Here is a 24,116-nt window from a genome sequence, read left to right as displayed (position 1 = left end):
CCAGGCCTTCCCCCCACTGTCCCTTCCGCCTGGAACACCTCCCTCCTCTGTTGAAGCCTTAATCGGGTTTTGTAAAGAAGTCCCTGGAGACCTGGCAGTTTCTCCACACCTGGGTCCATGATAAGCCAGGCCAGTCCAAGTGCTACGGACCCAAGAACGACTCAGACTGGCCCCTACCATCAGGAGTTCACAAGGAGGCAGGGCAAAGACGGCCCTGGAGCCCTCACCGCGGCCCTCCTTCTCATCCTCGGGGCCTCTCCCCACAGGCCCGCCCGCCCCTCCCACCGTCCACCAGTCCAGCAGCAATTCAGAGACAGTCTGCCTCCTCCAGGTGGCCTTCATGGATCTCCGCAGCAGGCAGATCTCAGGAAGCGGGCAGGGGGGCCTGGGCTGTACTTCCCAACACATCCACCAGATCCTCCCTGCTCAGTCGCTACCTGCTCCCCACCTCTGCAAGGCAGGTCCCAGGGGCCTGCCACCCCAGCCTCACCCCGGATGCCCCAATCACCAGACCTGGGCGCTCAAGCCTGAGACTCGGGCCCGGCTGCCAGTTCCACCTGTCACCGCCATCGGTGGAAATGAAGGCTTTTCCTCCACACCGTGCAAACCTGTCCGACTGTTGTGAAGCTGCCCGCCCCCCACCCTCCCTCGCTGCTTGAAGAGTAATTGAGTGAAAGCCTTGCTTGCCTCAAACGCCTCCATCCATCCCCCAGCTTTCTGGGGCCCAGGTTTCACTCCCTCTGTTTGTCTCCTCTCTCTTTCACACACACACACTCACAAAACCCAGAGTCAAACGCCTGCACACAACCTCTGGTGCACACACACATACACACACACTCCTTGAATGCCCTCATCCACACTCGCTCCTACCAGAGCCCAAATTTGGATGAAGGAATGTGACAGAGACCTCAGAACTAGAGGCAGAGACCACCAGGGGGACCAGAGGAGCAGGTAGGAGGGGATGCGGGGTGGGGACAGGGGGCAGCAGCCAGGCAGAGAGGGCAAGGGCTGAGCCGCCCGGGGGCAGCGGGTGACGTGAGAAGGGGGCGCCGGGGGAGGGGGGCTGCGTGAGGATTCCATGCGTGGGCGAGCCAAACTGTCATTTTCCTATCTGGAAGAAAGAGCTCTCCAGGCAGCCCGGGAGATGTATGTGATGGAGGCGCTGCGGGGGTGGCACACGTGGGCACACAAACAGGCTCTCCCACTGGCACACGCACGCACACACACACACACACGCCAGGTTGGGGACAGCCACCCCAGGGCAGGCAGCCAGGCCCAGCTCCAGCCAGCCCCTCCCCCTTCCCCCATCCCCACCAGCACAGACCCTCTCCCTTCTGCCTGGTTCTATTCCATCCTGGCAACCGGCTCAGCTGGTGCCTTGCTAGGTGTGCTGGAGGTGGGGGGCTCCCCAGCCATGCCAGACGGAACCCACCCAGGGACTACATTCCAGGAGCCCCGGCCACACCTCTGAGCTCCAGCAGGTGCCAGTCCAGGATTTGTTCACGTCTCACAATAAAAATAAATAGCTGCTTCACAGGCAGAGGGGTAGACAGAGGAAAGAGAACGGATTTTGAGGGCCTCTTGCGTGTGTTCTCATTATTCACCTCAGTTAACCTCCTGAGTGCCCTCGACATCACTCAGATCCTGCCTCACCCTCTGCTTGCTCCCCTGGACCAGGGCAGACCCATGGCTACAGGCCATACAGGGCTCGCTCCGCGCTGGGAGCCCTCAGGACAGCCGCGCCTGGTCCCTGACTGCCCCGCCCCACTCTGCCTCGCGGGCTCCGTGCTGCCGATCCCCTCCCAAAGAACCCACAGCCCACAGTCTGAGACTAAAGCTTCTTAATTAAGTCAGGAGCATCCACCATGGCCCTGACCCAGGATAGGCTGGAGGGCAGGAATGGGAAAGTACAGATGCCCTGCGTACTCAGGACCGACGGCGAGAAATCGGGTTCACCCTCCTCATGTGTTTCTCTAAAACAAGCGGGGCTGGCCCCTGCCTCCTGAGCGCAATACAAGCTATGACTGGATGTCACCAAGGCTCGCTATAACCCACAGTAGTGAGCCCTAGAATCTGAACACCTCCTAGACCCCAGCCCTCTCATGGAGGCTGATCTGACTCTTGTCCCATCTCCAACGGAGACTACACAGCCACAGCCTGGCAGACCCAGACCAACACAGTGGCCCTGCCCCTTCCCTTCACCTCTGACCTGATCCTCCACTGCAAAAATTCCCCTGAGAATTCATCAGCTGCAAGCCCCCAGGTCCCCACGGAAAAACTCCCCAAGATAAATTTCTTGAAGAACTTAGTGCCAAGATCTTGGCTCTGAGCTTCCTGGTTGCTACTGCTAAGTCGCTTCAGTCGTGTCCAACTCTGTGCAGCCCCATAGACAGCAGCCACCAGGCTCCCCCGTCCCTGGGATTCTCCAGGCAAGAACACTGGAGTGGGTTGCCATTTCCCTCTCCAATGCAGGAAAATGAAAAGTGAAAGTAAACTCGCTCACTCGTGTCCAACTCTTGGCGACCCCATGGACTGCAGCCCACCAGGCTCCTCCGTCCATGGGATTCTCAAGGCAAGAGCACTGGAGTGGGGTGCCATTGCCTTCTCCGAGCTTCCTGGTAGTCGAGTCCAAAGGGGAAATGCGATGAGTCACTGAGTCCATGGCAGCATGATCGACCTTGGCCCTGGGAATTCCTCTGCCTGAACACTTCTCCCAGGTCCTAACTCTCTTTTCTGTATTTTGTGAACCTATCAGGGTGTCCTGCCGCAGCTGCATCTCCTATCTGGGGGAGCAAGACCAGGTATAAATGCTTTCAGAGGTAGAGAGCAAACAGCAGGCACACGGTGAGGAACCCAGCAGATCTCACAGTTCCCTGAGAGGAAGAGGATGGAAAGCTGCCTGTTGGACAAGGATGGGGAGACAGGAGCCAAGCGACGGGCCGGGAGGTAGGAACCGCAGGTCTGAGTCTCTGCCCCGATGGTAACTGTACCCACCAGCCCAACGCGGACAGTCACTGACAGCCTCAGCACCCTGCCCCTGCCCAGCCACCGTCCCTCTCTGCTGACAGCTACAGCAGCCTTGGTGAGCCCAAAGCTTCTGAAACGCAAGGCTAGCTGCATCACTCCTGGCCTTAAACCCTCAATGGCTCCCCACTGCCCTCAGAACGAAGTCCAAGCCCCTGAGCAGGGTCTTCACGGCCCTGCAGTCTGGCCTCGGCCCCCTTCCCCCACCCCTTGCTCCTACTCCACACCTCTCGGGCACCAGGCGCACCGAGCTCACCAAACACACTTCCCTGTCCCTTTCCTTTGAGTGGAGCCCATCCTCCTCACTCTCCGCCTTCAAGACCCCCTCCTCCAGGAAGCCCTGCTCTCCCCTCCCTGCACCGCGGGCTGCCCTCACCCCTCTGGGCTCTGGTTCCTCCCACACTCTGTTCTCACCTCCAGTCTGGCTTGGGATCCCCCAACACCACCTCAGCCAAGGACTCAGGAGCCTCAGTTTACTTGGGAGGTGATCCCAGGAGGCCCAGAGAGGGAGCAGAGAGGGAAAAATCAGCAAGGGGCTGTTAGTGAGCAGGTTACGCTGCAAACGCAAAGCGAGTGCAATCCCAGTGGGGACCCTGACAGGCTGTGTGCATCAGACCTGGACCAGCGGGGGTGGGGCTGAGGCGTTATCCCTGAACAACCAGCTGGATGCTGGCCGGGCATCTCTCAGACACAGCCTGCTCCAGCCCCACCACACAGAGCTGGCACAGCACTGACTCGGGGAATCTATGCAGCACGAAGAACACCTGGGACGGAAGAAGCCACCTCCCCCCTCGGGAGAGCTGAAGGCACATTCTTCCCTCAACCAACAAAAGAGAAGGGGAAGAGAGCTGCTCTGTGGGTGAATAACCATCCGGCTGACTTCCCTCAGGCCCCAAGTAAGACATCACTTGCAGGAGTGAGAAATTAATCCCTAATTACACAGTTACTTTATCGTGCAGCTTCAGTGCTAAAAGTCTAAAAAAAAAAAAACCAACAAAACCCCCCCCACTACCTCCTGCCAGCTCCCAAGCGCCTAATTAGGTAAGTAATTTTGCTTTAAAGCAAGCGTGTTCGTCCTGACATCACCCCAGGAGGAGGGTGACTGCACCCAGCTCCCGGATGGGGTGTCAGATGGGGTGTCGTCGTCTGGGGAGAGGGGCTCGGGTGTGGCCATGCTGAAGTGCAGGCTATGCCAGGGTGGGCGGACAGGTTGGACACCTGCTCTTAGGGCCCTCCTCATGGATTCCTGCTAAGAAGCCACCCCCTTGTACTGTTCCCCTGGTTCCCAGGAGAGGCACAGAGACCCAGGCCCAGTCTACTGCCAGACACTGGCCCCCATGACCACCACCAGCCACCATGACTAGTTCCGGATGGGCCGTGAGGAGCTGCTGGCCCTTGAGCCAGGACTGCAGAGGAGAGATGCTCTCCCTGGCTAAGCCACCACCAGGAAGCCCGGAGGCGCTAATGGCCATCTTGCCTCCATGGTGGCCGGAAATCTCTGCCAACACAGAGGAAGGCAGAGGCCAGAACCGGGGCGAGGCAGGATCCTGACCATATGGCTGGAGCACTCCCCCCCAGCTGCACCCAAACCGTGGATCTGTGCTCTGTTCTGCCCAGGCACACGAGCCAGCCCCTTCCCTTTGGGGCTTAGGTGTCATGTGAACTGGTTTCTCTCCCTGGCAACTTGCAGAGTCCTATTGCTTCAGAGGGCTTTCCGGAGCACTCGCCCTGTGCCAGGCATTTTACAGCCCTTCCCCTGGAGGAAGTAGGGAACCCACCCTAGAAGCTGAGGCACAGACAGAGCCCAGCTGAGCAGTGAGGGGCCCAGGAGCTCTGCACGACCTGCCCCCCACACTTCATCAGTCATCAGGTCCGGCAGAGCAACTCCCACAGCCAGCCAGTAAATCGGACCGGCAGCATGTGGAATAGGGCCAGCAACCGTGGAGGCTGTGTTACCGGATGTTTAGAGCACAGAGCCTGGGTTCCAATCCCTGCTTGGGGTTTGCACCGGGTGACCTTGGCAAGTCACTGAATTGACCTCCCGGAGTCGATGAAATGTGTTCACATGGGGATTCAGCACCAGGACAGGGTTTGGCACACGAAAGCCAGCCATTATTACATCACAGCCTTATTTGCTGCCTCGGGGCACACTGGCCCACGAATCACATGCTCTCTGCTTAAACCATTCCCTGGATCCCACTTCCTTCCGGGGGAAGCCCAGGCGATAAGGGCCTCTGGAGGCTCCCCAACCAAGACTCCATCACCACCCACAATTTGCCCTGCAGTCCAGGCACACCCGAACATCTCAGTTGCCCAGAATACACCAGCAGACATGCCTCTGCATCCGTCAGCCTCTCTCCCTGGGACGCCCTTCCCAGCTTTCAGATCCCACCCCAGGCCACCTCTGGCTCGAGGGGGTGCTGTCGTTTCCCTGTTCCTCAGGGCATGGCTCAGAGCCCTAGTTAGGTCCCCAGCCCCCTCTCCAGCATCTGGCTTGGAGGCAGCTCCCCCTGCCAGCTTGTCAAGCAAATAACTTGAGGGACAAGATCAGAAAAAAAAAATAAAAATAAAAAATCTAGGAGCTGACAAGAAGCAACATAAAATGACTGAGACTTAACATCTTTCCAGGAAATACCCCTCCCAGGAGATGATTTCTGAGTGTTACTGATAAAAATAGGGTGTTTCCTCAATCTTTACGAGGGACTCACAGGGCTTTCTTAAAATGTAATGTAAGATGTAGCTAATGGAAAGGAAGCTGAGATGCTGGAAATGGCAACTCATCTGTCAGGAGGCAACTCTATGATGACTCAAGCTCGTGTCGGGCGGTAACTAGACCACCAGCTTATGCCAGCATCCCAGCACTCAGCACATAGTAGGTGTTCAGTGGAGGGAGGGCAGGAGGGAGAGAGGAAATCACGGAAAGAGAAAATTAGGGACTGATAATGTTAACGCTTGACTCTGGCCAGTGTTTCATGACTGGTGGTCATTATTGCCCAGATACCGTCACACAAATCTTACGAGACCAGAAAAAAGTTTCTTTCTCTTTGCGGGGAGCGGATTGCACTGGCTTCCTTGCTACACGCAGGCTTTCTCTAGTTGCGAGCGGGGCTACTCTTCACTGGGGTGCGCGGGCTTCCCACTGTGGTGGCTTCTCTCGTCGCGGAGCGCGGGCTCTAGAGTGGTGCCTCAATAGTTGTGACGTGCAGGCTTAGTTGCTCCGCGGCATATGGGATCTTCCCAGAACAGGAATCGAGCCCACGACCCCTGCATTGGCCGGTGGATTCGTATCCACTGTGCCATCAGCAAAGTCCAAGAACTGGGTTTCTTAAGCCTACCTGACAAAGAAACTGATGGGCTGAAACCAAGTCAGGCCAAGTTCAGAGTAAAGGAGGAACTGGGGGCCACAAAAGAAATTTGGGGACCTCGGCAGCAGGAGACCCTGGGCCATCTCTCCACAAGGCTCTACGCAGGGGACAACACTCAATGGCTTTATCTCTGGGTAGAGTTGCCAGGTAGATAGAGGATGCCCAGTTAAGTCTGAACTTCAGGCAAATAGTGTTATCATTTTTTAGTATATATCCAAAATATGCCTCCTGACTGCCTCCCACAAAATTCAGCTCCCTTACTCCAGAGTAGTCTTGGCACCACGGCCGGTGGGCACAGCTGCTGGAAACCAGATAGGGATTCTATCGGCTCCACCAGAGCCTCAGGGAAAAAAGTCCCTCTTCCGGGACTCATCCCACATCCTTCTGAGAGCTGGTGAGGCCATCCAAGTCCTCCAGGGCAGAGCGACTGGGATCTTTTGGCCTCTGAAAAGGTAAAACCCTTCAAGTTGCAAGTCAGGATGGGTTCTGGGGACAGTCGTACCTGAACACATCACACAGTCCCTACAGGCTGTGTGACCTGAGGCAGGCTGCTGATCTCTCTGAGCTTCCATTTCCCCAGTTGGGAAATGAGGTTAACAGCCTCAAGTTCTCAGGACAGTGGGGGAGTAAGAAAGCACAACCCAGTCAGGAAACCTTAGTTCTGACAACCCACCTAGGCATCATCACTGATTTGTGCCTACCTGGAGCTTCCTTCTCTGCTTGTAGGTAACAGTCCTGGGATTTGCCAAATGCACCCTCCCCACTCTCTGACCATGTGGTATGAGAGAGGTCAACCTCACACCTGGCCCAGGGCATATACCTTGACCTAGGTCTGGCCAATCAGAGTGCTGCCTCATTTAGGCTACAGTGATTGGCTCAGGGATGAGCACATGACCCTTTCCAGCCAATCCAAGCCAACGAGGCTCGCTCCCACTCTGCTTAGAGTGGCTAAGGAAGCAGCGGTGTCTTTCTGTTGAACTGGAGGGAGGAGTTTGTGCCCTTCTTCTGCCCACCCCCCTCCAAACCAGAGGAAATCTGCCATGGATGGAAGTCCTCAGTCAGAGGACTGAAAAGAGCTGTAGGATGGGAGGGCACACTGCCTGGTGACATCTTTCAGGATCCTGGATTGAGCGGGTCCTAAAGTCAGAGACCCCTGGACTTTCAGGAAAAGGGATAGTAAGCTTCTTTAAACAAGGTTCAGAGGGTTCCTGTTTGTATAAACTGAAAGAATCATGACTGATTTATGATTGACTGGTGTCTGGCTTGTCAACCTGTAGCCTGAGAATCTCTGGTGATTTACCCCCTACCCAGTCCTCCATGTCATCTAGCATCCTGTTTCCATGGAAACGGACCAGAGTGGTGATCATCATGCTGTCTCTCCCTCCCACTTTATTCCATATGCAAATGGAGAATCATCCACACCAGGACTTTCCCTGGAACCTTCCCAGGTCCACACCCACCCAAGGGCCGATTCAGCTAAAAGAAAATGGCCCCAGATACCCCAGCTCTGCAGTGACAGGACACAAAGATACGGAACAAATATGGAGCTTCCCCTCTGTGCTGGCCCTGGGGCCAAGTTCCAGGGACTCCGGGACAATGGCTCAGCCTTGGCCTTGCCCTGGAGCACACAAGCCCTGCAGGAGACAGACCTATAGAGCCCAGGATAAATCAGTCATAGACCCAAGAGGATTCTACCTGGCGACATGTGCTGTGCTTCCTTGACCCAGAGATCAAGTACATAGAGCCGTGCAGGAGGCAGGCAGGCAGCAAAGGCTTCGGGAAACAGCCGGGTGGTGACCCTCTCACACCAGTAACCACAGCAAGCCTGCTAGTGGGCACCAGCCTCTGCGGGGCTTCCACGGGTTGGCAATTGACTTTAGACTTCTCAGCAGATCATGTACATCCCCAGAGAGCCCAGGCAGGGCTCCTGAGGCTCCAATTAGGACTTGGAGACATGGTAGGGCCACAGCTTTGGCCAAGAGCAAATGAAGAAACACAGGTTGTAGGAGAAGAGGGTGGCAGACTCTGAGAGTTGCCCACCCAAAGTGCACTCTCTCTTCTTTCAATCTTGCCTGGCCCCAGGGAACAATTCTTGATTGATTTACCCAAATTCAATGATGTTTTCTATTCTCCTAGCTTCCCTTGCAGCTAAGCACAGCCATGAGACCCAGTTCTGGCCAAGTGTGCTGGGATGGGGAAGGATCTAGAAAAGAAAATGTTGTTTTCCAGATCCAAGTAGACACGCACAGCTAGCATAGTCCTGTCTCCCTCCACCCTTCCTGCCTTCAATGCAGACATGACGCCCACAGCTTCAACAGCCACCTTGTGCCCATGAAAAGAAGATCTGGAAAATTACAAGGACGTCAGCCCCCACATCACAGAGCCATTACTGGTAACCACTGACCTCGGAACATCATGTTATGCAGGGAAAAACATCCCAGTATTTGTGCTGTGGTGAGATGTCCTGTTAACTTGCAGTCCAATGCATCCCTGACAGATACACCAGCAAGTTACACAGAACCAGGATTCGATGCCAGCCCACGGAGCCAAGCTGCCTGGATGCAACTCCTGGCTCTGCCCCCTACTAGGTCGTGACCTCGGGCAGGTCACTCCCTGTCGCTGTGCTCATCTGTGAAATGGAACTGACCACAATCCCTCCCTCACAGTGCTAGTCTGAAGATTAGGCCGGATAATGCACAGCATCAGGCCTACAGTGAGTACTCCGCAAACAGTAGATGCTCTTTTTTTTTTTTTTCACCTGGATAATGCCTAAGAGGATTCAATTCCTTTTGCTTTTTAAAGTCCCACTGATGGGCCACTTTGGACAATAGGAACTCTCAGCAAGCAACCACAGAGGGGACAAGCCTGCCTGATCTCTTTAGAAAGCTCTAGTTCAGGGATAAGGAACAATTCTTATTGACATTTTGTTGCCCGAGAGCTTGTAAGAGTCAGGTTGGAGAAGCTGCCCCCCTCGCACTCTGGGGAGAAGCTGTTTCCAGGGCACGATAGATCCTGGCCCAGCCCCTCCTCCTCCTTCCTCCCTGGCCAAGGTGCAGAGTTCCTGGTGTTACCGCTATTCGTGTTAATATTATTAACGATGACAGAAATTTTTACGAGTCCCCACTGTTTCATTGACAGAGCACATCTGCTTGTCTTGAGAATTAATTCAGATCCTGGGCACGGATCAGAGACAGAGCCCTCCCCAGGCCTCTTCTTCTTCCTGTGGTTCCCAGAACTGGGAATCATGCTCACTACTCGAAGGACTCCTGATGAGGAGCTCTGTGAGGGTCCAAAGAACCCAGACCCACCTGGGCATTTGCATAAAATGCAGATGCCTAGGCCCTCTGTACCTGCTGGGTCAGGATCCCCTGGATGAGGCCCCAGAATCTGTATTTTAACCTGTGCCCCAGTAACCCTGTGGCTCTCTGAATTTCAAGGAGCAGAGAGAAGGGGTACAAGTTTGCACATATGTTTAAGAGCCCATTCCTGATCAGCTCATGCTTATTCCTCAGCAGCTCCATTTTCCACGCCAAGGCCTTCTCCAGGATCCCATCATAGTCAAAAGCTTTTAAGGGACATCAGACTCAAGGCCACTCCTGTTCCCTGAGCTCCTCCAAGGCGGGACCCACACCAGCCATGACCTTGGCCAGGGCACTGGCTCAGACTCATTCTAGAAAGGTCCCTACCAGCCCAGCCCTACAGCCCTGGCTCACCATGCCCACCCCTCCCAGACACCAGTCATCAGAATTCTTGGGAAAGATTTTAACAGAGGTACCCAGACCCCTCCCCACAGCTGTCAATGGCCATTTCATGTGGTTTTATTTTTTTGGTTAAGGGAGGTGGTAGTATTACCAGTATGATGCAGCAAGGGAGATATATAGATAAAGAAAATCTCAAGTTCAAAGAGAATGTCAGTGAATATTTCATGACCTCCTAATGGACTAAGGCAGAGATGCATAGCTTAAATAACACAGTGAGGTAGGTTCCACTATTACCCACTGATGAGTGGGGCTTTGTCACACACTGGAAGAGCCTCTAGTGAGGTGCCAAGGGCCTTGCTGTCCTGGGCTGATCAAGCACAGGAAGAAAATGTAATGAGTGATGGAAACAAGACTCTAAGAGATCATTGTAAAATGAAATTAATAACAATAAATGCAAAGGTGGGTGTTTGTGTGTTTTTTTAAAAATCACCTGTGTTTAGCTCCAGGGTAGGAGAGGCCTAGCTTGGAGAGCACACAACCTAGGGGGGCCAGAGAGCGAAGCCCCTCAGCAGGCCACAATCCCGCATGGTCCCGGGCGAGGGCAGTCCCTTTTCTCTCCCACAAGTCATCAGTGGGAAGCCGGGGTCCTTCCCCCCAGCCAGGGAAGACAGCCTAAAGTAGGTCCAGCAGCGGAGGCCACCTCCCCTCCTTTGACAAACAGCGGGAGAGGCTGGGAACATTTTATATGGGGAAGGGGAGACTAGGGGAGGAAATGTGCCTCTTTCCAACGTGTGAAGGCTGTCACGAGTCTTTTGGGGACACCCTTGCTGGAATGGCAATCCACACCAGTATTCCTGTCTGGAGAATTCCATGGATGGAAGAACCTGGTGGGCTACAGTCCATGGGGTTACAAAGAGTCAGACATAACTGAGCCCCTAACACCTCTGAGCGGTCAGGCCCCTGCCCCCTCTCTGGCCTCGTCTCTCAGCACCCACCCACCCCATGGGTCCCTGGGCTCTGACAGCCTCCTCTTCCTCAAATAGCCCCTCCAGGACCCCTGCGTGCTGTCCCCTCTACCCAAGACACCCTCCCCAACCCCTTGCTGGTCAACTCTTACCCCTAGGCCTCTCTTCCTCAGGAAGCTGTATACAGACCCAGTCCACACCCTCATGGCCCTCTACACTTTGCTGCAACGGCTTTGGTCCCAAGTAGAATTTATCTAGAACTTTATTATCTGTTTTATATTGTTTCCTAAATCGTGAGCTTTATGAAATCACAGCAGCATCTGTCTTGTTCCTTTTGTGTGCCCTCTGCGTAGCACCTGGTATGCAGTAGGTGCTCAATAAATGCTGACTTTGTCAATGAGTAAGTGTCAAGATCCACCACCAGGCGGGAGCTACAGGAAGACAAATTTCAAACTCCTTGAAAGAACTTTCCAGCACATTAGGCTGGACACGAGTTTGAGCAAACTCCAGGAGACAGGGAAGGACACGGAAGCCTGGCGTGCTGCAGTCCATGGGGTCGCAAAGAGTTGGACACAACTTAGGGACTGGACAACAAAAGCTGTCCCAGTTTGCATTTGGCTGCCTTGTGAGTTGCCTCCAGTGGCAGCACACAAGCAGGGGCTGACTGGATATGGAGGTGAAGGCTCTGACTTCTACAGGCACCTTCCAGTGTGGAGGTTCTGTCTTCTCTGTGCTTGAAAAGCGAGCCAGTAATTTGGGGATAAGGAGGAGCAGGAAGGAGGAAAACGTCCTCAGAATGGCAGGCCTGTTGCTCAGGAAACGGGACATTTATAGCTGCGGGCTTGGGTGGGACTGGGTGGGGGGAGCTGGGCTCTGAAGCCCAGGCTTGTGGCTCCCCATCCTGCCTTCTGCACCCACACCATCCCTAGGCACAAAGAACAGGAAGGACCCAGAGCTCTGGGTCACCAGAGTTCCTAGCATCCCACATGGGGCTCTTCATGACTCACAAAAATGTCTCTGTTGAGCCCACCGCCAAGCCAAGACTGGCTACGTAACTCCCAGGACCCAGTGCTAAGTGAAAACGTAGGGCTCCTGTTCAAAGTGTATTAAGAATTTCCGAACTTCTCTGGTGGTACAGCGGATGAGTCTGCCTGCCAATGCAGGGGACCCGGGTTGGATCTCTGGTTCGGGAAGATTCCACATACCTCGGGGCAGCTAAGCTTCACCACTACTGAGCCCATGTGCTGCAAACACTGAAGCCCAGGCATCTACAGCTCTGCTCCGAAAAAAGAGAAGCTGCTGCAATGAGAACCCCACGCACCACAACCAGAGAGTAGCCCCTGCTTGCCCAGACTGGAGAAAGCACACGCACAGCACCAGACTCAGCGCAGCCAAAAGTAAGAAAAACTAACGTAAAGTGGAATCTTTTTAAGAAAAGAATTGCAAATATTACGTGTTAACACACATATACGGAATCTAGAAAAATGGCATAGATGAAACTGTTTGCAAAGCAGAAATAGAGACACAGACATAAAGAACAAATGCACAGACACCAAGGTGGGGAAGGGCTGGGTGGGAAGAACCGGGAGGTTGGGGTTGACAGAGATGTACTACTACATATAAACTGGGGCTTCCACGTCTAAAACTGGTAACTAATGAGAACCTCCTGTGTGGCACAGAGAACTCCACTCAGGGCTCTGCGGTGACCTAAACAGGAAGAAAACCCAAAAGAGAGAGGATATATGTATACATACAGCTGACTCGCTTTGCTGACACAGCAGACACTAACATAATATTGTAAAGCAGCTATACTCCAACAAAAATTTTCAAAGAAAGAATTCCATTGTGGAAGACCAACAACCACTAGAAAAAGAAAAAAGAATTTCAAACTGATGAAAGCAGAGCATTGCTTCAAGTATGGGGCCCTATGGGGCTGCACATGTACCCAGCGCTCCCTGACCCCCCAGGAGGCTGCTGGCCTGTGGACCCCACCCCCGTCCCGTCTCCACCCCAAAGACCAAGAGAAGATATCAAACGGAGACCTCGCCACAATGCTGAAGCCAACCCAGATCCTTAGACCACTCAGTTTAGATCTTTATTGTCTTTTTTAATAAATATGAGCAGACAGAGGGGAACCGCTAAGCAATAGAGGAGACTCTTCAAGGCAAAAGGGCAGGGCGGGGGCATTCATGGGAGGCAGTCAGTGGAGCCAGCAAAACAAATGACTTCCTTGAAACAAGAGTTAAGAAAAATCATCCTAAAATTTGGAATTTCGGCAAAGGAAGGGCAGCATTTCTCGTGATATCATTTGGAGCACTATTTAACAGACCCATCTAAAGATTATTTCATTATCTGGGGGAACACAACTTGGTCTGATTCACTCTTTACTGTTAATTAAAGGTCTGGCTGCTATGAAATTACATGTGAACTTGGAGATATTTGTAAGTGGTTTCTGCCCAATAGAAAAAGATAACCCCAAAGATTACGGTTTTATGACCCTATAAGGCCATTAACCAGCTTTGATTCTAAGCACCTCATATCCCCAGGTTTTTTTTCCATTACCTGTTTTCCTGATTCTGACAATTACCATCCTGCTGATTCCTCATTAATGAGTCGAATAAATTTGTAATATACATGTTCCTCCTAAGATTTGTGTGAGGGTAATTTTTTTTTAACTTTCTGGAAATTATACTTTGACTTCAGGATCACTAAAGCCTAATTTGTATCTACGAAGAGATATGAGTGAATATTGCATCCATAAAAACAAGCTGCTCTGAAAAATAAGAAATTCAAGAGCAACAAGCAATCCTGAGAATTAAAAAGACACAGATGAGATGAACACTTCCATTAGGGGCAGTAAATTGAGAAAAGGACATTGTTAGTGATTCAGAATGCCAAGTCAAGGAATTCTCTCTTAGTACAGATGAAATCTGTAAGAGAGGTGAACAAAACATGTAGAGAATAGAGAGAGGGTGGAAATAACCACTTACTGGGAATTCTAGGAGAGAGCAGAGAAGAATGGCCAGTCACAAACAAGATACGGAATAATTTTTTTCTGACCTGAAGGATGCACAAGTCTTGAGTTCCAAAAGGCCCCACCGGAAGCGATCCCTGTCCTTGAGAAATGTCTGAATTCTGAAGGTAAGGAGAAAACCTTCAAGCTTCTAACAAAGGAAAAGCAGGTTTCTCCCAACAAAGAAGAATCAGATCTCTAGTGGCCTCGGCTGCAATATATGGTGTCGATTTGGATGATACCGCACGCAGGGCTCTGATGGAGAAAAACTGCGACTCTGGAGCAGTGCAGACAAAAACTGCCCTTCACCCACCGAGATCAAAGGGATATATGCTTGGACAGGCAAGACTGAAAAATGACACTATCCAAGCACCTTTTCTTTTTATTGAGTTGGTCAAAAAGTTCATTTGGATTTTTCCTTAATATGTGATGGAAAAACCCAAATGAACTTTCTGGCCAATCCAATTTAAAAAAAAACTACTTAAGGATGTCCTCCAGCCAAACCAAGATGAGAATGAGCAGGAAAAATCTGACAAAGAGGGCAACACAGCTCCCACGTAGGGACCCAGTTTACCTTCTAATTCGGTCTAAATCATCGCTGATAATGTGGCTGTGGAACTGAATACAGCTCTGAGGAAAGGATACTGTCACGTTCTAAAGAACACCAGCGAGCAAACCACTGCCCTTCAGGACACATCGGCGGAATTCAGTGTGTACATGGGGATACTGACTTCCCATCTCAGCCACCTGCCTGGCCACCCTACCTGCAACTTCTCAAGGGCATCACACACATATCTTGGCACACACATGTATGCAAATCCACATGCTCTCACGGACACTGACACGTGTACACACTCACACACACACTCGTGGGTCTCTAGCCTCTTTGACCATGCTTTTCACTTCTGCCATATTGACCGCTACTGGGCATGGTTAACACCTGTCCATCTCCCAGCTGTTGTGCGTGCGTCACCTCCTCAGGCAAGTCGTCAAATCCCCAAGTCCCCAGCCTAGTGCAAAGATGCTCTCAGAGAATCATAACTCTTTCCCAGAGCCCTGGTCTCAGTGTGTGGCAGGTTCACCCGTGTGGCTGCTGAATGCCTTTCTCCAGATGGTACTCGGGAAGGATAAAGTTTATGTCTAGATCTGCTATCCTTCCTGCCCTGCATTGGGACAGTGCTGACACTTGGTAGCAGCTCAGTCAACTGCTGACTGTGGGATGAATGTGTGGATGGGCCACCAGCCTGGCTTAACCCAGGAAAGGAAGGACAAGGCACAGAGCAGAGTCCGAGATGCTCCAAACAGGTTGTTGTCCCCTGACCTCTTTCTGACTATAGCTTACATCTTGGCAGAAATAACCACAGTCTGGAGTCAGACGGTAGAGTCTGTGCTGGATCTCTAACTTGCTAAGTGATCTAGGATGATAATAATAATAGCTCACATTTGTTGGGTGCTCACCTTAATGGAGCTGTCCTTTGTTATACATTATCCCCATTTCACAGATGAGGAAACTGAGGTTTAGAGAGGTTAAGTAGCTTTCTTAAGGTCACAGTTAGTGTAAAACAGACCCAGTATCAGCTGACAGCGCAGGAAGTCACACAGTTCACCAGAATGAGGGGGAAGGAATGTCTATTTGTCTAGGCCATTCAGGGAAGGCACATCATTCCTTCCATCACAGGGGCCCAGGAGGAATCCAGACAATAACACACAGCTTTATCATTATTACCAAGAAGCCCCAGAGATTATTTACATGATGTCTGGCATGCATCAGAGGCTAGGACCTGTCTGATATGGTCTACCTACCCTGCCATGACAATGAAGAAATCCAGTCGGTTCCATGTGTCCCCAAGGTAGCACTTCTTGCCAAAAATGCCCAGGGCCACCATCTTGAGCACCATCTCCATGGCAAAGAAGACAAAGATGAAGTCGTCAAAGACCTGCAGGGGCAGGAGGAGGACAAGAAGCAAGGGACAGTGTGAGGTCCCAGAGCAGGACACAGGGTTGGAGCCACGGTGTGAGGTGGGAACACGGGCATGGACACGAGGACCCAGGGAGAGACCTGGAAACATCTTCTCCTGGTCTGGGAGAGAACCTCAGAGGTCCTAGTCCAAGGCATTCATTTCACAGAGGAGGAGAGCGAGGCCCAGAATGGGGAATGAGCCTGCCCAGGGTTTTCCAGCCCCCTCTATTTGTTCCCTAAAAGCCAGCATAATGACAAGGGACCCAGATGGGAGTGGGCAAAGGGGGGTCTCCCTAATAATTGCCATGCCCTGGGCTAGATCCTTGCTCTGCATTCCCTCTTCAGTTCTCTGAGTGACCCCTTGAATGCTGCCATTTTATCAATGAGGAACCGGCACCTCAGACTGCTTCAGAAACTTGCCACAGTTCCCACAGCCGTGAAGGGAAGAAATGACACTCAGGTCTCCCTGTCTCCTAAACACACATGGAAGGAGCTTTCTCAAAACAGGCCTGACACCCGCCCTGGGCACACGTCCCCATGATGTCTTCCTCTGCTCAGAAAGGAAGCCCCCAAATACGGCCACAATCACCGGCTCATGTCTATTTCCTGGGGATGGGGCCTGGGTGGAATCCCTCCTTCCAGAATCAACGAAGGTTAAAGACAATTCAATTCAACAAATGGAGGCTGAGCACCTTCTCTGTGTAGCTCATAGGTTGAGTGTTGGGAGCCCAGAGATGAATGCTCGCTAAATTCACCACCTGGTAGGGAAGCCAGTCTAGTACTCACTGAAGTTAATAATAGGTTCTAACTCCACCCAGGACCCTGGGGCCGGCCCAGGAGCTTGTTACCCACTTGGACCCCAGACCCACCTCAGATTCTAATTCTGCAGGTTTTGTATGGGCCAGGGTCTGGATCTTGAACATGTACCCCCAAGGGAATTGGAGAAACTGGGCGGCTTGGGAACCTCTGAGTCCTATGGGAACACAGGAAGCAGAGGGCAGTTCCTCTCGGGAGGAATCTGAGTTTCTCAGGGAGACAGAATTAGATGTTTCCATGCCTGTAAAATGGGTATAAACCCAACACCCTGCACTACAGGTGTACGTGTGCCATAGGGGCCAAATGTCAGGCCTCCACCTGGGATCTCCGTGAGATGAGAACAGGAGAGGTCCAGGAGGCGGCTCCTAACGGCATCGACATAGTGACGGAGCTCGGCCTTTATCCGGATCACTGGGAGTGAGGGGCAAGGCTTTCTTCAGGGAGTGTCAGGCCACTTGTGCTCTACTGGATAGGGGGGTGGGGATGGGGAGACCAGGAGGAAGTTGGTGATGGGAGAAAAGGAAGGGCATGGACTAGGGCAGAGGCCTCGAGACAGAGAGGAGAGGACGGAAAGGAGAGAGGATGGAAGGGAGGCAGGTAGGACCAGCTGGCAGTGAGGCAAGAGGATGAGCACAGCGAGGGCAGGACCAGGAGTGAAGAGATGGCTAGGCGGGGCGGGGCGGGGCGGGGCCTAGCTAGGATGGGCGGGGCCGGGCCGGGGCCTGAGGCGCGGGGCGGGGCCTGAGGTGCGGTGCGGTGCGGGGCCTGAGGAGCGGGGCGGGGCGGGGCCTGAGGGGCGGGGCCTGAGGGGCGGGGCGGGGCCTGAGGGGCGGGGCGGGGCCTGAGGGGCTGGGAGGGGCGGGGCAGCCGGCCTCACCTGCAGGATCTTGCAGCGCTCTGACAGGCAGTCCATGTCGTCGCACGGCTGGTACATGCCGAGGGTCACGCAGTTCAGCAGGATCACCAGCATGCTGATACATTCAAACCACGTGCGCACCAAGTCAAGGACACAACAGCTGGGGGGCCATTCCCCCACCACCAACACAGATATCCACCCCATTGCCCCCCAGAGGTGCCTCCCCTGGTGGGTCAGTGCCTATATTTTCAAAGACCTTTTAAACAGCCTACCCCAACTCCTCACAACAGACACGGCCAAATCCACCAGAGAACCTGAACTCCACTAAGCCACCATCTGCCAGGATGCCCTCCCCACAGCCCGCCCCCGACCTCTTTGCCCCAGCCTGAATTCCCCCAGACCCAGAAAGGAAGAGGTCCCCAGAGTCCTGACTGGGAGACCATCTCCAGACTCTCCCAGCCTAACTCTGACTTCCTTCCTCTGATTGTCACTGCCTCCCTTCTCTGACCATCCCTCCCCTGCCCCACCCACGCCCCCTCCAGCTCTACCCAAGCCCTGGATCTGAACCCTGCAGAGCATCCGTCCAGCATGGCTGAGACTGGCCAGACACCCTGTACTTCCCTCCTCTCCTGTGGCTGGGTTACAGCTCATCGCCAGACTCCAGCAGGTCTGTGCCTGGGCTCCCCCCAGCCCCTGCACGAATCAGGGTGGGGCTCAGCCTCCTCAGGCACGTCCAGGCAGAAAGGCTCCTACAGCCAGCAGCTGGGCCGGGCCTCAAGGGCACGTGCTTGGACCGAGTGAATGGGCTTTCCAGGCCAGGCTGCTCTCCTCTCTAACACCCTGCTCCTTCCTGGCTGATTCCTGCTCAGTCTTAGAACACAGCCCACTGATGTTCAGCCCCATACCTCCCTCCCAAACCTAGAATCCCCAAGCCCCCAGGGGAACCAGGGGAGCCAGAACCCAGAAGGACCCAAGGGCCTGGGTCATTCACGGGTTAACTTGCTGACACGTTCATTGTCTTTATCCAAGGCTAGAACCTACATTCCAAGGGGACAGGGTGGTGGCATTCATGCCCCAACAGTGACAAGCATCTAGAAGGAGCAAAATAAATGTCTGTCGTGACTGAGTAAACCTCTCTAGGTGCTGCCCACTCTGACACCCAAAGATTCTTCTTGAGTGTCCCCAAATGAAAGCTCTGGCCCCTCAATTTCAAAGCCCTTACTCTGACCTCAGATGCAGCTATGCCAGTCAGCCTCTCAGCCAGACCCCACCCAGCGGTGGGGCGAGGATCTCTTGCCTAATGGAAGATTGACCCAGTTTCCTTGGCAACAGCCTCCCTCCCATCCCCGGTCCTTGCTCACCTTGGGATACTGCCTTCCCTCCCGCCTCCCTGTCAGACCCTCCTTACCCCAACTCTGCTCCTTCCTGCCCCCTCAAACCTCTGCCACTCTCCTGCCACAGCCTGTAATTAACTTCAGTCGTTGCCAGGGCCCCCTTCTAGCCTGAGCATCGCTCCAGCAGCAGCTTCATCATTAATTAACTTTTTTGAAGTTCAAACGTTCTAATTACCAGCAAACGTCCCCCATCCTCTTTGCCTTTTCCCCTAGCCTGTTTTGCTATCTCTCCTTCCAGCCACCTCTTCTGCTCCCTTTGCCCGTCCTGCCAGCTTCAAGTTCAAAGTGCACTTGGCAGGTGTCTTCCAGGAACCTGGCACTCCCACTTCTTCTTCACCAAGGCCCTGAGCCGTGGGGGTCAGCAGACCCATTTTACGGATTAGGAAAACTGAGGTTTAGAGAAATGAGGGGTCTCTCCCAGCTCAAACAGCTGGGAAGCGCTGGAGCTGAGATTCACACCAGACCTGCTCTCCTCTGTGATGCAGGGCTCGTCTCTTCCTGTGTCTTTCCTTGCCCTCCTCTGAGGCCTCAGCTCATCTTCAGCATCTCTCACCTGAGCCCTGCCAGCCTCCCTGCTGGCCTCCAGCTCTGGTCTCTGCTACTCCAATCTGCCCTGCACACAGTCCTGAGGTGTTTGTGTGGCCAATACTATCCAAGCTCTTTGCAAGTGTTATTGCATTTAATCCTCCAGCCCTATTACAAGCCCCAGTTACAAGTGAGGAAACAGAGTCACAAAGGGGAATACACTTTTACGCAAGGACCCCAGCTGGAAAAAGGCAGAGCTGAGCTACAAAATCAGAGCCTGCTGTTCTTGCCCCATTTCGTCATCACTAAATTAATCTGGCTGAAGCCCAATTCTGATTAGACCTCTCCCCTATTCAAAAGCCTTCCAGAGGTGATGGGAGGGCGGCTCCCATCACCCTCCCTAGTCTGACACCCACAGCCTCCTACACCCTGACCTCAGTGAACTCTTCCAGCCTTCTCTCCCGCTAGCCTTGGCATGCACTGAACTTCTGGCTGTCCCCAATTACACCCTTTACATGGGGTATGCATGCATACATTTCTACCAACATGCATATCCTTCTACCAACTTTACCAGGCAAACTCCTACTCATCCTTCACAGCCCAGGTCATCCGTCACCTCTTCTGGAAGCTTTCCTGAAGCACCTTTCCCCACTCACCTAGTGGTGGCTCAGCCTCCTTCCCGAAGTGCTCCCCACCCACCTGGTCTAGCTCATATCGCGTTAATGAACTTGGCAGTAGTCATGACTACTGCCTGCCAGGCCCCTAGGGACATGGCCCTAACTCTTCTCATAGCCCACAGGGAGCAGACGGAGAAACGGCCCGGAGAGCTGGAGTGACCTGGCCAAGGCCACAGTCAGTGAGTCGCCCGAATGGTCTGACTTAGCGGTGCTGCGCTGCCGCAGGGCCACCTCTGGTGCATGTCCCTCGAAAGGGGCAGATGGAGCGGCTTTCACCTCTAGATGGCCCAGCTTCAGGGATGGACAGTCTCAGCCCTGCCCCAAGGCACTCAGGGAAATCCCAGATGGCAGGGCTGGGCCCTTTCCAGGAGCCTGCAAGGCTCAGAAGTCAGGCCAGAGCTGGCATCGCTGTCTGCGGATCCTGACACACTCCCCAATGGCTCGGGGATCAAAGGCATAAGCCCTCCTTGAAGTTAAACCAGACCACGTGGCGTGGGAAGGAGAGTGGTGGAAGGAGTGAAGGTCCTGGGCTGAGCAATTTGGTGGCCTGGCCCAGTGCCCAGAGCTGCCATCATTAGTCACAAGCACCGGGGAATTCTGAAGGCTGTCAAGCAGAGCTCCAGGACTCTGGGACAGTGCAAGAGAGGACAGGGGCCCAAAGAGGGTGGTACAGGATGGCCCGACTTGCCTTTGCCTGTCGGGCCCCTTAACCTCATGACCTTTGCCACAGGCGGGACTCCTCGTGCTGGCTCCCTGCACTGGGGAACAGGGCAGGCTGGGGCCCGGGTGCCAGCTCCACGAGGGCCTCCCATGGCGAAGCTCAGGGCCCCCACCTGGCACCCAAGGCTCTGTGGTTAGGACCCTGCCACCTTGCCCACTTGGCCACCCAGACTCTCACGCCTCTCCAGGTGATCTTTGCCAGAGAATAACCCCATCCCGGCCCTCACAGAGCCCCTGATCCCATCCCCCACTGCACAGAGGGGACACAGAGGGGCAGAGAGCATCCCAGGGACACGATGACCCTGGAGCAGAAGTGACCCTCAGAAAAGAGACTCCCCAGCCACAAGGTCCCTGAGCTTTTCGCTTTTCTAATGAAATAGCATATATTAATAATACGTCATTTAAACCTTACAGTAAGCACATGAGGAAGGGAGCCCAGAGGCCCCAGAGCACAGACCCATGTGACTGTGGACAAGAACCAGGGCTTGTCATGTATGTGCAACAGGGAAGCCCCTGTCCTTGTCTGCCTCTTCTATAACAGGCTCCAGGGGTTCCCATTCTTTGGCTTTGGGGTGAAAAAAAAAAAGCCACCTCACCAGCAAAGGACTGAGAATCTCAGACTGGTGTTATCTGCTGATTACTTAACATGACCTTGAGTAAGGACAAGAGATGCGATCACAAACCCTTTAGACCATGGCTGCCTCCCAACGGCTGAACCTTCACTCACAGGCTTTAAATACAATCAATCTACAACTTGGAAAGTTGCCCTTCACCTTCAGCCGAGTCCCATCAACTGGCCAGTGCTACTGTTACCCCATTTTACAGATGAGGAAACTGAGGCATCAGCACTGGCTCCAGGGCTCCAGCCACAGCCACCCAGGGTCACATGGCTGGTATGTGGCAAAGTCAGGATTTGAACATGCTTCTCCTGACTCCAAACCCCATGTTCTCAGCCACATGCTGTGGCCTCAGGGAACAGGGCCTGGACTGGCACATGCTCAGTGGAATATTTGCTTTTCCCTTCCGACTGGGAGACTTCCCTGGTGGCTTAGATGGTAAAGCGTCTGCCTACAATGCGGGAGACCCGGGTTCAATCCCTAGGTCGGGAAGATCTCCTGGAGAAGGAAATGGCAATCCACTCCAGTATTCTTTCTTGGAAAACCCCATGGACGGAGGAGCCTTGTAGGCTACAGTCCATGGGGTCGCAAAGAGTTGGACACGACTGAGAGACTTCACTCACTCACTCACTCCGACTGGGAAGGAAGGAGATGGTGCAGGAGAGGGTGGGAGGGGAAGCCAGTGAGGAGAGGGTGCCAGCCTCAAAGTCCCCAGCAAGAGCTGAGCCAGACCAGGAACATCTCCATCCCATGCCTGTCTTAAGAAGATGGGGTGTGACCTGAGGACAGGGCCACCAGCAAAGCTATGATGCCAGGGGCCCCCTTGAACCTGCCACTTCCTAAAGAGAAGACTGACTGGCTGGGCAATGTCCAGAGCCCAACCAGGCCCCTCAGGGCAGCCTCCTCTCCAGGAACCAGAACCAGAGGCCTGCACGGTTACCACGGCAACCACCACCCTCCATCCTGCAAGCTCAGCTGACAGTCATGGTTTCTGCAATTCCAGGGGGCTCTGGGAGGGTGGGTAGGGGATGGGAGTGCTCAGTTTGGCTGGGGCAGCCAAGTTTGTTTTTATTTTTGTCAAATCTGAAATCAGATCCATTTCCCAATGTGCACTTCAGTTGTCTAAATAAATCAAGTGGAGAAAGCAAGCCTGGAGCTACATCCTCCTAAACCAGGGAGGCAGGGAAGGTGAGCCTGCCCCTATACAGAGCTCCCTCCTCTGTCTGTCTCCAGGGCATCCAAGGATGGGCACCCAGGCCTCAGGCCTTCATAGACCAAGGCCTGAGGTTCCAGACCCTTATTCTTGGGCCAGTTTTGTGCTCCTCCAAGGCCAGGTTCACAAGCATCCATGGAGCACCTACTGGATATCTGACCTGTGCATCAGTGTACTGAGATGAGCCAGGCTGGAGGTGCCCAGAGTGCTTACCTGTTCTAGGACCTGCCATGGTATGAGGCCACGTAGTATGCACTGTACCAGAAGTGGCTACCATTTTGAATGTCGGCTATGTTGCAGGCCCTGGGCTTTAAAGAGGATATCCATTCACTTACTCACTCATCCATTCAACTTATCTTTATGAGCCACAACCACTCTGGAAAGCTGCTTGGCAGCACTTCTTAAAACTAAACAGAGGGCTTCTCTGGGGATCCAATGGTTAAGAACCCGCCTGCTAAAACAGAGGACATGGGCTCAATTCTTGGTCTAGGAAGGTTCCACACGCCACAGGGTAACTAAGCCATGTGCCACAAACTCCTGAGCCGATGTGCCACAACTACAGAAACCTGAGCACCCTAGAGCCTGGGCTCCACAGCAAGAGAAGCCACCACAGTGAGGAGCCCACGCACCGTCACTAGACAGTAGCCCCCACTCTCTGCCACTAGAGAGAGCCCTGTGCAGCGATGACAACCAGGTAGAGCCGAAAGTTAAACAAATGAATATTTTTTAAAAAAGAAGGGTGACTTTAAAAAACATAAGCCCATGCTAGGATCCAGCTGTGCCACTCTTGGGTCCACAGCCCCCAGAGAAATGCCCAAAGAAGTCCACAAAAAGATACGTGTTACCCTTAACAGTCCCAACTTGGGAACAATCTAAGTGTCCATCAACAGGAGAATGAGTCTGGCAGGAGATTTCAACTGGAGATGATCTGGGCCCCCGGGGGGACATGCGGCCATGTCTGGAGACGTTTTGGGTTGTCACAACTGGGTTTTGAAGGAGGCTCTTGGCATCTGGTGGATGGAGACCAAGGATGCCGCTCAGCACACCACAATGACAGGGCAGCCCCACCACAAAGAATCCTCTGAAATGCCCACAGTGCCAAGGCTGAGAAACGGCAGCACATTCCTTTGATGGAACGCTGCTCAGTGATCTAAAAGAACACACTACTACAGCAGCGTGGTTGAAGCGGCCAGACCTAACGCTGGAAACAGGAGCCAGAAGAGCAAAGAGCGTCCAAGTTATATGAAGTGAGAACCCAGGCAAAGCGAAG

General features: G+C 53.5%; 1 protein-coding gene across 1 annotated transcript in view; it reads right to left on the bottom strand.

Annotated features, from left to right (window-relative positions):
- Positions 1-24,116, bottom strand: part of CACNA1I (calcium voltage-gated channel subunit alpha1 I) — a 111,780-nt gene that overhangs the window by 75,189 nt on the left and 12,475 nt on the right. Inside the window, exons 2-3 of the mRNA XM_052641077.1 lie at positions 17,722-17,833; positions 15,872-16,005 (exon numbers count right to left, since the gene is read on the bottom strand). Coding sequence (XP_052497037.1) covers positions 15,872-16,005; positions 17,722-17,833 — 246 coding nt within the window. The remainder of the gene's footprint in view (positions 1-15,871; positions 16,006-17,721; positions 17,834-24,116) is intronic.

The sequence above is a fragment of the Budorcas taxicolor genome, chromosome 5 (genome assembly GCF_023091745.1).
Source record: "Budorcas taxicolor isolate Tak-1 chromosome 5, Takin1.1, whole genome shotgun sequence".
NCBI classification, from domain to species: domain Eukaryota; kingdom Metazoa; phylum Chordata; class Mammalia; order Artiodactyla; family Bovidae; genus Budorcas; species Budorcas taxicolor.
Note: the sequence above shows the minus strand (reverse complement) of the source record. Positions and strands in the feature narration are given on the sequence as shown.